Source organism: Mus caroli, unplaced genomic scaffold (assembly GCF_978045245.1).
Source record: "Mus caroli unplaced genomic scaffold, Mus_caroli_1 scaffold_11, whole genome shotgun sequence".
NCBI classification, from domain to species: domain Eukaryota; kingdom Metazoa; phylum Chordata; class Mammalia; order Rodentia; family Muridae; genus Mus; species Mus caroli.
The window spans coordinates 117,938,996-117,952,124 of NW_028227266.1; the positions used below are offsets into that span (position 1 = coordinate 117,938,996).

General features: G+C 48.5%; 1 protein-coding gene across 1 annotated transcript in view; it reads left to right on the plus strand.

The window, feature by feature from the left end:
- Ctdspl (CTD small phosphatase like) overlaps positions 1–13,129 on the plus strand; it is a 120,427-nt gene that overhangs the window by 82,919 nt on the left and 24,379 nt on the right. The window contains exon 2 of the mRNA XM_021172382.2: positions 2,804–2,958. Within this exon, the coding sequence (XP_021028041.1) occupies positions 2,804–2,958 (155 nt within the window). The remainder of the gene's footprint in view (positions 1–2,803; positions 2,959–13,129) is intronic.

Here is a 13,129-nt window from a genome sequence, read left to right on the forward strand (position 1 = left end):
TTTAAGAATGACTTAGGATTCAGAATGGCTTAATGAGAGAGAACAGGATCAAGATCAGACTGGGCCAAGAGGGGAGACCGGGACCTCCATTTAGGCATGTAGGAGGGGAAGGACCTAGAAGAGGCCCAGAGATGTCCTTCCCACAGGATAGGTATACTGACTGAAACGTGGGAGAGAGGTCTGGACCAGAGGCTCCAGCCACTCAGTCATACACTGGTCCTAAGGAAACATTTCTGTTCCCTGTCTAGCCTGACTTGAGAGTGGCCCACTAGCCCTGGAGTGCTTGGGAAATTAGAAGAGCCCAGAGCTTCTCTTACTTAACTCAAAGGGAACCCAGCAAAGCAGCTTTCCCTACGCCAAGGAAGCCGGACCACGACTGTCAGCTCCAGGGCAGCTCACACTAATTCTACGGCTCTCCAGACACGGAGTGAGATCCAGCGGTAGAAATTACAAGTGACTTACTGGTTCCAAGTTTCAGGTTGATTGATTGATTGATTGATTGATTGATTGATTGATTATATGAGCAGTTTGTTAATAGCGCCGAGGAAGAGTTCTGTCAGCCAAAGATGAATGAAAACAGCCCACTGGGAACTGCTTCCTCTCAGGCTGCTCACAGCTCCAAGATGCAGGCAAATGGTGTCAGAGAAATACGCCGTCCCTCAGCCAGAAACCAGCACAGCACACTGTCGAATTGTTTTTGTTTGTTTGTTTCCTGCCCAGGGTTAAGTTATCTGAGTGTAACATAAACATTTAAACTCCCAAAGAAACAGTCAGGCCGTCATCTAATCAATCACTTGTATTAAATACAAGTTTACTATAACGCCTTCCTCTCTGCTTGGCAAGCTCTCAGCTCCTTAATCAGACCTTAGTTGTCTCAAGATTTGCTTTCAGCAGGGCACTGGGGAAATCACACATTTGGAAACAGGCCACTATGGCTCACGGAAGCTATGACCCCCATATCTTCTGGGAGTCTGAGGAGCCCATGAGAGGCAGTTTGTGACATCATGGTCTATAGAGGTCAGCCTTGGCCCTCAGTGAACTTGACAGCAGCCATTAACTTTTCTCTCCACTCACTGCCAGATGTAAAGCCACCTACCACTTGGCCCAGTGGTCTAACCCAGCATTTTAGTCTTGAAATTAAAACACTAGGGTCCTGTGACATACACTCAAGGACTCATGGAGAAAATAGAAACAGCCAGCCTAAATCATTAGGATTTATGATTCTAAAGTTCATCTTTTTCTTAAGGTGTGTGTGTGTGTGTGTGTGTGTGTGTGTGTGTGTGTGTGTATGTGTCTGTGTGGTATGTATGTGTCTATGTGTGTGTGCAGTGTGTATGTGGAGGGGTGTATATGGGGAGTTATGTGTGGGGTGTGGTATGTGGGTGTGGTGTGGGTGTGTGTAGTGTGTATGTATCTGTGTGTGTAGTGTGTATGTATCTGTGTGTGTAGTATGTATGTATCTGTGTGTGTGTATGTGCATTTGTGTGTGTGGTGTGCATGTGTATGGTGTGTGGGTATGGCTGTGTGTGTGTACAGGAACGCAGAGGTCAAAAGAATGCATCAGGTTTCTTCCCTACCAGCCTCTGCTTATTTCTTTGAGGCGTGGTCTCTCTCTGAACCTAGGGCTTGAGTTTTCTCAGTCAGGCTGAAAGACAGTGAGCCCCAGTTACCTCTGTCCCCTGCCCTCAGAGCGGGATTACACATGTGGGCCGAATACCCGGCTTGTTGCGTGGGTGTTCGACTCCAGATTCTGTTCCTCATCATATGACAGAAGCTCTGAAGCACTGAGCCACTTCCCCGGCCCCTACGGATCATCTTCAGCGAGTGAGACTCTTAAGTTCATGCTTGCGGGACCACAGACCAACCACATCTGAACGCTTGCTTGAAAATCCCCTTCTGCCAGCCTCCTATCTGAGTGCATTTGGTTTTGCGGGCAGCAGGGCACTATTGCTAAGGTCTTGTGATCACGTAGAAGGGAACGTGCTGGACCTCCTAACCCTCAGCATGGTCCCTTCCCTGTGGCTTCGGCTCAGAGCCCCGCGAGCGGACCGCGGACCCACCCAGCCCTGGTATGAGGCAGAACTGCCCCAGCCACATTCCCAGAAAAAGGCTCTGGCTCCGGCTGGAGTCAGTCTAGTGCCCTGAGGTGTGTTTTCATCTAAGCCACATTTTACCTTTTATTTCTGACTTGTGGCAGCTTGTCCTGAGCAGGGATAAACAGAAAGACCCATCCCTCCCTCTGGTGCCTCCAGCCAGGACAGGCCAGGGCACTGAATTGCCCTGGATGGAGAGACCGTTTCCTGAATCCCCGAAGCACGTGTTCTCCGTATCACGTCTCCTGATATCTCTATAATGGATGCCTCAGCTTTGTCCTTGGGAGGTCCGGATCCCCCTTTGGACGATCAACTGACTTTAAAAAGTGGGTTCCTATGTGCTCCTAAATGGCTTTGTCTTGAACTCATAAAGCCTACAGTCCCCATAATGCATAGGAACTGTCCAAGAACCAAGTTTCAAAGTGGCTCTTGCTTGCTGCCCCTGGGAGGATGCTTCTGGGAGAAGGTCAGGTCGAGCTTGTTCATGAGAAGGCTGGTTTGGAAGCTTCAGGCACAGTAGGGATGTTTTACTTGGTAGCACTCAGGCGACAATGACCCTGAGGACTATGTGGTGAAGGAGCAAGCCCCACTGAAGTCCACAGGATTTGTACAGCCTGTGGCATTGGGCTCCAGGGCCCCCCCACCCCGGCGTCAGGGTTGAAGAGACAGCTGCACAGTGCGGTACTCATGGATGCTGTTTCTTTCCCCAGCTTCCCAGCGCAACATCAGCCTAAAGAAGCAGAGGGGTCGGAGCATCCTTAGTTCTTTCTTCTGCTGCTTCCGAGACTACAATGTGGAAGCCCCTCCGCCCAACAGCCCCAGTGTGCTTCCGCCACTGGTGGAGGAGAACGGTGGGCTTCAGAAGGTCAGTGCCCCCCCCCATAATCTAAAACTGCAGTAGTCTGTATGCCGCACCTCGACACATTCCCTCACAAGAATGTGTGAAATGCATATGCAGCCATTTAAGACTTGAGTCCCATCTTTTTCCATCTTTTTAGTTACTGAGTATTTCTGGTCTTCCCAGCTAGCACCCAAAGAGCATGCATGCAGGAAGTTTAAGACCAGAGAGATGGCTCAGCTGGTAAAGGGGCTTGCTGCCAAGCCTGATGACCTGAGTTCAAGCCTCAGAATCCACAGGGTAGAAGGAAAGAATTGATTCCCACAAGTTATACCTGACAGTTTCATGCACACTATAGCTTACACACACACACACACACACACACACACACACACACACACGATAAATGTAATTTTAAAAGGAACCAGTAGCAGGCATAGAATTGGCAAAATAAGACAGAGACAGAGAAGACCACGCAATGAGTATAATTGACTTTAACTTCCTTGAGTGACAACAATATCTGTTTAATAACAGCAAGGTGGAAGGTCTGGGGACACAGCTCGCATAGAGTGTTTGCTGGGGGGTGTGTGTTAGATTGTCATATTAGGTCAAAACCCAAAACCACCCATGAGCTGTCTGACATACACATCTGAGACAAAATGACTCAGAACAGTTAAGACTATAAGAATAAACAGAGAGACAGCACCCAGGGACAAGCAAAGAAACCAGGTTACATTAATCTCCGTCAAAATCGGATTCCAGGTAGAGCAAACAGAAAAAGGCATTGAGAAAGACAAAGAGGGTAGCCACCAGGAGCATGACTAAAGACTGCAGACGGGCAGTCAAAGAGCTTTATGTTCCAAATAACATAAATACACAGTATAAACAGATAACAAGAAGCAAAGCTGTAGGGCTGGGTTGACGCTCAGCACCTCAGTGGTTGCAAGCACTGGCTGCCCTAACAGAGGGCTAGGGTCTCCTTCTCAGGCCTGCGACTCCAGACCAGGCCATATGATGCTCTCTTCTGGCTTTCATGCATGTACATACACGCTAAACATTTAAATAAGGAAAATAGACAACTAGTGAGGTGTGGGATCATCAAGACGTCCGATCCCTTTGATGTATTGCTCAAAACAGGAAAAATATTTGAAGTGGCTAAATGTGAAAACTAAAACAATCCTTTTCCTGACTATGAGGTTTTTATAGGTAATATTGGGTTTGGAGTGGGAGTGGAGGCTTCAATGTAGCATTAGGTAAGGAGGATGCTAACTGGTTTACATTTCCAAGTGGACATTTGGCAATATGGAGTCAAAATCTTAGAGTATACCTGTTGTTGATGAAAGCATTTTTATTTCACAGAAAAAAAAAATGTCATTAAGAATGTACAAAGTTTGAATGAACCATAAGATACTATCTATCATAGCTTATAATGACTTAGGAAGGTACCTGATGCAGACATCTGACCTACATACACACATGTGTACACACACACACACAAAGCTAGCCTTCTAGGATGCAAATGAGGTACATGCTCAGACACATAATGATTTCAAGAAGGGGATTAAGAAAGAAAAAAAAAGAGATAGTTGGTTAAAAGAGCTACATCACAGCCATACAATGCTAGATGGCTTGGTTAAATGCTGTGTCTTGGTTAAATATGACATATCCCGAAGCACGATTATTCACATAAAGAAATGCTTGCAGTAGAGCTGGAGAGGAGGCTGGGGAAGCCCAGGCCTTGTGCACAGCCTGACAGCCTGGGTTCAGGGCTCCGACCCACGTTAAAACATCACTGCAGTATCTGCAGGCCTGGGAGATGGGTTGCTGGGAGCAGGGCCGTCAGCAGAAGCTTGTGGACCAGCCAGCTGCCGTACACCGCAGGAAACGCAAGCAAGACTGGGAAGAGACATGTAGAGTCCTAAGACACCTGAAATGTCAGCACCAACAGAGGCCCATGGACAACCTAGGGAAGGATTTAAACATCCCACTGCTATGGTGGACCCTGGAGGAGCTGTGCTGGTGACTGAGTGACTCCATTCCCTGTCCCCTGGTATCTGATAGTGTTGCACTTCCTTTGCCTCTGCTGGTCCATGGGATCAGGGCTCCTCTGGGCTTCTCAGGGTTTCTCATTCCCCAAAGATCCTAACAGACAGAGTGGCCAGCCATTGTCAGAACACACAGCCTTGCACAAGCAAAGAAAGATGTGCCTCAGCTGAGAGGTCCCTGTTCAAAAGCTAGCACCTGAGACTCCTTCTGGGGAAAACAGTTGGAACGATAGAAGCCATCCTCCAGGACACTCAGGACAGCCTGCCTCCAGGACACTCAGGACAGCCAGCCTCCAGGACACTCAGGACAGCCAGCCTGCAGGACACTCAGGACAGCCAGCCTCCAGGACACTCAGGACAGCCAGCCTGCAGGACACTCAGGACAGCCGGCCTCCAGGACACTCAGGACAGCCAGCCTGCAGGACACTCAGGACAGCCAGCCTCCAGGACACTCAGGACAGCCAGCCTGCAGGACACTCAGAACAGCCAGCCTGCAGGACACTCAGGACAGCCAGCCTGCAGGACACTCAGGACAGCCAGCCTGCAGGACACTCAGGACAGCCAGCCTGCAGGACACTCAGAACAGCCAGCCTGCAGGACACTCAGGACAGCCAGCCTGCAGGACACTCAGGACAGCCAGCCTGCAGGACACTCAGGACAGCCAGCCTTCAGGACACTCAGGACAGCCAGCCTCCAGGACACTCAGGACAACCGGCCTGCAGGACACTCAGGACAGCCAGCCTGCAGGACACTCAGGACAGCCAGCCTCCAGGACACTCAGGACAGCCAGCCTGCAGGACACTCAGGACAGCCGGCCTCCAGGACACTCAGGACAGCCGGCCTGCAGGACACTCAGGACAGCCGGCCTCCAGGACACTCAGGACAGCCAGCCTGCAGGACACTCAGGACAGCCAGCCTGCAGGACACTCAGGACAGCCAGCCTGCAGGACACTCAGGACAGCCAGCCTCCAGGACACTCAGGACAACCAGCCTGCAGGACACTCAGGACAGCCAGCCTGCAGGACACTCAGGACAGCCAGCCTCCAGGACACTCAGGACAACCGGCCTGCAGGACACTCAGGACAGCCAGCCTGCAGGACACTCAGGACAGCCAGCCTCCAGGACACTCAGGACAGCCAGCCTGCAGGACACTCAGGACAGCCGGCCTCCAGGACACTCAGGACAGCCGGCCTCCAGGACACTCAGGACAGCCGGCCTGTAGGACACTCAGGACAGCCAGCCTGCAGGACACTCAGGACAGCCAGCCTGCAGGACACTCAGGACAGCCAGCCTGCAGGACACTCAGGACAGCCAGCCTGCAGGACACTCAGGACAGCCAGCCTCCAGGACACTCAGGACAGCCAGCCTGCAGGACACTCAGGACAGCCAGCCTCCAGGACACTCAGGACAGCCGGCCTCTACAGACAACTCAGAAGCCATCCTGGTACAGATGAGACTTGTAGGATTCAAATCTCCCCAGTTAAAACCTCAGCAAACAAGGGAGAAGGAGAGAGCAGCCACGCATGAGCACTGAAAGCAAATTCTGGAAACCCAGTGGAAGAAATAGAACTCAAACCAGAAGCACAAAGATGGAAATCATGAGGGAGGAAGAGGAGCCGGCAAACGGGAGCGCCAGAAGGAAAAGCAGAGGTTTTGTCTATGTTTGTTTTTTTGTTTCTTTGTTTGCTTGTGTGTTTTCTTGAGCTGAAAGAGACAGATTGCACCTGCCGTTGAAGAGCTCACTGGTTCCCCCAAAGGACTGGGAGACTTAAGCAGAGCACAAGCCGGCATGCGTGCTGATGAAGCTCTGTGTTAAAGTAACACAGTTTACAAGCAACCAGAACACAGTTTTTTCCAGAGAAAGCCATTGTATTAATGGCAGACTTCTCCTCAGCAACAACAAAGAACAGAAACTCTACAAGTTGTGTACAGGTTACTGGAGGGAGCACAGCTACAGAGCGGAAAGTGTGTGTGTCACCTCCTAGCCCTGGGCCGGGAGATGCTCTTTAAGCGTGAATATCTGAGTTCAGATCATAATTTCTCCACGGCTGCTGAGAATAAACAGAAGCATAGCTTAAAGAAAGCTCAGAGCCAGGCCGAGTGAACAGATTCTGCTGACAGGTGACCATCAGATGGTTTGGTGAACTCAACTGGACACCATTACCAAGAGTATACCTGCCATCAGATGGGAATGATTTGGGCAAGAAGTAAAGGAAAATTCACAAGCAATAGCTTGAACTGGTCATTTTCTCACTGCAAAGGCTGCGTCAGGCAGGTGCCAGGCTGGATTAGATCCCATGATGACAGGAGAGACCCAGACAGTGAACAATTCATTTGGACATCTGTCTGCTCGGCCATCCTGGTCTCTGTGCCTGCCCCATCCTAGCTGTCACATGTTCTAAGTGCCAAGCCTCTGACACAGGATCTACATTCACAGAAGCGGGATGGGTGGTACCAGCCATGTGTGTCATTGCTTTCACGGGAAACCCAGGACTTTGTCTCAGGGCTGCCCAGTCACTGCAAGGAGAACATGCAGAGAAATTCAGCCAAAATGAAGAATGACCAGTGAGTAGATAGGATAGTCACCGTGAGTGGAGGTGTGCTTCAGTGACCACCTCAAAACCTAAGAGGCCTAAAACAATACAAGTGGGGCCAGCAAGATGGCTCAGTGGATAAAGGTGCTTGCTGCTAAGCTTGACGACCTAAGTTCTGTCCTATATGGCAGGAGAGCCCTGACTCCTGCAAATTGTCCTCTGACTGCCACACACTTACAAGCAAAGGCACGTAGGTGTTCACCCCCTCACACATATACATACAAAATAGAACAGTTAACCTAAGGGGGCTGGAGATGGGCCAATGGATGAGAGCTCCTGCAGAGAACCCAGTTCAGCTCCCAGCACCCATGTGCTGGCTCACAACCATCTGTAACGCCATCCAGTACCAGGGGTCCAATGCCCTCTTCTGACCTCTACAGACTCTGCTGCACATATATGGTTCACAAACATACATGCATGCACACAGAGGAACACAAACACATAAATCTTTTTTTTAAATGTAAAGTTAATTTTCAAGGGTAGTTTGAAGAGATTTTAAATAGTTTCTTTTTCCTGGGCTGGAAAGATGGCTCAGTGGTTAAGAGCACTGACTGTTATTCCAGAGGTCCTGAGTTCAATTCCCATCAACCACATGGTGGCTCACAACCATCTGTAACAGAATCTGATGCCCTCTCCTGATGCATCTGAAGACAGAGACGATTTACTCATATACATAAAATAAATAAATCTTTTTGTTGTTTTGTTTTGTTTTGTTTTGTTTTTTCGAGTCAGGGTTTCTCTGTGTAGCCCTGGCTGTCCTGGAACTCACTCTGTAGACCAGGCTGGCCTCGAACTCAGAAATCCGCCTGCCTCTGCCTCCCAAGTGCTGAGATTAAAGGCATGCGCCACCACTGCCCAGCTAAATAAATCTTTTTTTTAAAAAAAAAGTTTATTTTTCCCTAATCAATTACTTGTCATAGGCTAGCTGTGTATTCTGTGGAGAGGCAGTGAGTCACAAGTCTAATTTAAATCATTCTAGTCACATTCCAAAAAAATATTTTTAAACAAATGAATTTTAATGATATTTTATTTAACCCAATATACCCAAGGTATTAGAACATGGGATCAATAGGCTACTATTACTGAGATCATTTCTTTTTATCTTCCAAGTTCAAGAACTAATGTGTGTATCTTATTCTTGGCTCATATCTTAGTTTGGGCTAGCCACTTCCCACGGGCTCAGTAGCCACCTATGAGCAGCTGGGTGTGGCAGCCCATCTCCTCAGGTTCCTGGACCTCAGGGAGGATAGCCCAGCATCTTGCCTTCCTTGACTGTCACGGTCCCCTGCAAGTTTTGACTCAGAAGCAAAATGAATTTTGACTCTAGTGTCTGAAGCCAGACATGTAGCTATCCCTAGCTTCAGGTACCCGGAAGAGAAGCTGGGATGGCGGGGGGGGGGGGGGGGAACTGGCTAATGCCTGTCACAGTGAAAAGTTACTTGTTTCCATAATAATGTCAAACACAAAGGCAGACCAAGGAAGTCTTCCTGATAGGGCAGCATTAGTATCAGACTGAGCAGAACTCAGTCAGGTATGTTAGGAGCTGGAGAGCTGGCTCTGTGGGTAATGGAGCCCTTGCTGGTCTTGCAGAGGACCTGGGTTCAGTTCCCAGCATCTCTGTGAGGCTGCTCACACACACTCATCTGACCTCCATGGGCATCCACACATGCCACACCCATGCACACAAATCAAAATGAATCACCTTTAAAAGCATTAAACACAGGAAAGACATTTACAGTGAAAAAAGGGTCAAACATGGCATGTAACAGCCCAGTCATCCTTCCATATGACCAAAACTGTGGCCAGCTGCAAGAAGAAAACGACAGTAAAATCAAGATTAAAAGGCTGTCTTGTCTTCCAAAAATGAACAGCAGACAACACAGGCGAGTCATGGGTAGGTTCTGGCTGGTGGGATAAAGCTGGAAAATGAACGTTGTTATAAATATGGAAAAGTTATAAATTTAGCCTTGCTTGTAGATGACATCACTGTTGACATAGATGCCCAAAAGAGTATAAAAATGGATTCCAATGGTTGAAAGATTCTGGTCTGCTTGCTCCTATGAGCTTCTGGATAGGTGTTTGAATGGAAGGGAAAAAAATATAAAGAATCGAAACACTGAAGGAAGAAGCCCCTGGAAGACAGCTTGCCCGGCAGGTGCCAGGCCTTGGTGTGTATAGCGATGGGGAACATACGAGAGCCCACTGTAGTTCATATCCTGGTCGCAATCTCAAGCAGCTCTCTCCATACACTTCTATCTCTCCCTGCTTAAAAGCCATTGCTGTGGGTGGGGACCAGTGAGGAGGCTCAGCAGGAGAAAGCTTTTGCTACCAAACCCGACATCCTGAGTTCCATCCCTGGGACCCACATGGTGGAAGGAGAGAGGCAACTCCTGCAGGTTGTCCTCTGGCCTCCACACATACAGGGTACCACACTCCCACAAGCACATACAAAATAAACAAATTGATAAATAGATGTAATAAAAAATACTTCGCTGTGGAAAAGTGCCTTCAGTGACGGAAACAGGCGTCCTCAGTTCCTGTGGAGATAAACACGTTTTAAAGGCATCCCTTTGGGAGCTCGCATTAGGCTCACTCAGAATTCCTGTTCATTCATGGGCTGCCCCCACTCACGTTTGCCAAAATGGCTTTTTAAATAATTTAGTTTGGTGGGGAGCTGAAGAGAAGGCTCAGAAACTTGGCTGCTCTTCCAGAGGCCTAGACTTGGATTTGCAGCACCCAAGTGGCAACTCCAAACCCTCTATAACCCCAGTAACAAGATCTGACGCTCCTTCCGGTCTCCAAGGGCAGCAGACATGCATATGATACACAGACATGCCAGCAAAACACCATACACATAAAATAAAAATAGACATATAGATTTTTTTAAAAGAATTCAGTTCCTTATCTTAGTAAAATCTAAAGTGGGGTGTTGTCTGCATAACAAATGCATGGTCTATGGAAGCCTGTGGGCAGCTGACTCCAGAGGACCCTCTGCCCTTCACACTGAATCCCACCGGCACCCACAGAACACAAGGCTAAGCCACATAAATTCCAGACCTGACTCCTGGAGTCTCCAGGGCTCCCTGCCTTTCTTCGGTCAGCACAGCAGAGAAGATGTAAGGCCCTGGACAGAAGGTGACAGGTCACTGCTCAGACACCATCCACCCTGAATATTTACTTCACCCTGGGAAAAGGAAGGCTGAGGACCTTCATTAACCTGCTTCTGCAACAGCAGTTTAAGCTGACAGTCACCAGGCCACCTCAGCTCTACCAGCAGCTTCCAGAGACTAAGAGAGGAGTCCGTCCTGGAAGACTCCAATAGTGGTGACCATGGTGGACCCCTAAGAGTAAGGCATCATAAAAGAGATTGCCAGAAACACAAATACACACATACCCGTACACACATACCCCCATATACAACAGCACACGCACACACACGCACACATATACAATAGCACATACACACACCATATACACACAATACATACACCATATACATACACCCCATACACACACACCATATACCCACACCCCAAAACACATACCCCCATATACAATAGCACACACACACACACCATACACATACCCATATACAATAGCACACACACACACCATACACATACCCATATACAATAACACACACACACCATACATATACAATACACACACCCTATATATACACCCCATATACACACGCCATACACCCAAACCCCAAACACACATACCCTAAAAACATACACACATACCCCCATATACAATAGCACATACACACACCATATACACACAACATACCATACACACACCATACACCCATATCCCATACACACATACCCTACACACATACACAACCCATATACACACCCTGCACACACACACACACACACACACACACACACCCTATAAATGCATATATTCCATCCATACACCTACTGTTCCCAACCCAAGACACACTCTCTTCATAGTACACATGTGTTTGCCCACACACACATCTCATATACACGTTTACACACGCATGTCTGTGTGCACACATGTGCAGTCCTCATTCCCACATGCCTGTGACTGGGCACGTTATGTTTTCGTTGCTGTGCTTCCTTGGTCTCGCCACACACATGCTCACCTCGTGACGGGTGTTTCTGAGGCTGACTGAGTGGGACTCTGATCTCTGGCTGGAGCAGGGCTTCCTCCGTGTCTTTGCCTCCAGGAGCCCCTGCCGTGCCTAGAGATCTGTCCCTGCTCTGGGAGACATCCTGGTGAGACAACCCAGAGACGCTCCTGAGCCAGTTAGAGGTCATCCTCACCTGACTCGTCTGGCTCAGCATCTCTGCTCTAAAGGGGCCCAGACTTGGGAGCGTCTGGTTGTATCTCCCCCACTGACGGCAGCGATCTGCTCCTGAGTCCAGATGTTGAGAACGGTGTCATTTAGAAGCTTCTGAAATGAAGTTCCCTGCATGAGCTGTTGAACACCAGGATTTGATTAGTGTGTGCTATTGTATGGGAGAGCCACAGAGCTCTCCTGATGGAGCCTGCTTAGAATCAGAGAGAGACCCCAAGAGGGACCTCCTCCTAGCAGGGGAAGGACTTATCGAGGTTGTCTTCAGAGAAAAGAGGAATTGTAGTTGCACCCCAGAGGTGATGTCTAGAGAACAGAGATAATCAGGTGACCATACAGGTCTCAGCCGAGCTACCCTTTGCCATCAGGTTTGGCCTTCACAGGAGACCCTGACACTGGTGACCTCACACCTTGGTAACCGTGGACACATCTTCTCACAAATCTTTTAGTCAGAGACTTGAAGAGTACATCTCCCAATCAGGCCATCTGAAGAAGAAAAGAAAATAAATGAAACAATTTTTTCTCTTGCATTAACATTCATCAGTGATACAATGAACTGTTTCTGTGGGCCAGGCTTCCAATAGCTGGTATTTTGGACTGAGGCTAGTTGAGACCCTTCCTTAGGGTGCACATATTCTTAACACCCTTCATGAACACAGACAGGTTCTGCTTTTTTTAAAGAAGAAAGTTACATCTGTGGCCTGAATGGCCTGAAAGGGACCTTCTTGTACCTTGCCCTGTCCCTCCCTCCCTCCCTCCCTCCTTCCCTCCCTTTTTAAAGATTTATTTTATTTATATGAATGCATTGTAGCTGTCTTCAGACACACCAAAAGAGAGCATCAGATCCCATCAGATGGTTGTGAGCTACTATGTGGTTGTGGGAATTGAACTCAGAACCTTTGGAAGAGCAGTCAGTGCTCTTAACCTCTGAACCACCTCTCCAGCCCCCCTGTCCCTTCTTTCAAGTGCTTTCCTCTGCTTCACAGTGGCCCTGGTGTGGTCTTATAATCTCATATTTCTGTCTCCCTTTCCCCTGTCCGTGTTAAATTGATGTTATCTTTTTAGGGGGTGGGAAATACTTAAAAATAAGAAAAGACTGGCTGTCAGAGGGGTGGAGATCAAAACATGAGTGTTCCTTCTTGTTTTGAAGTTAGAGTCAGATTCCTAGGAGCAGGGCAGATACTGTTTAAATAAATAGGCTGTAGGCCTCAGAAGCCCAGCCTCCACGT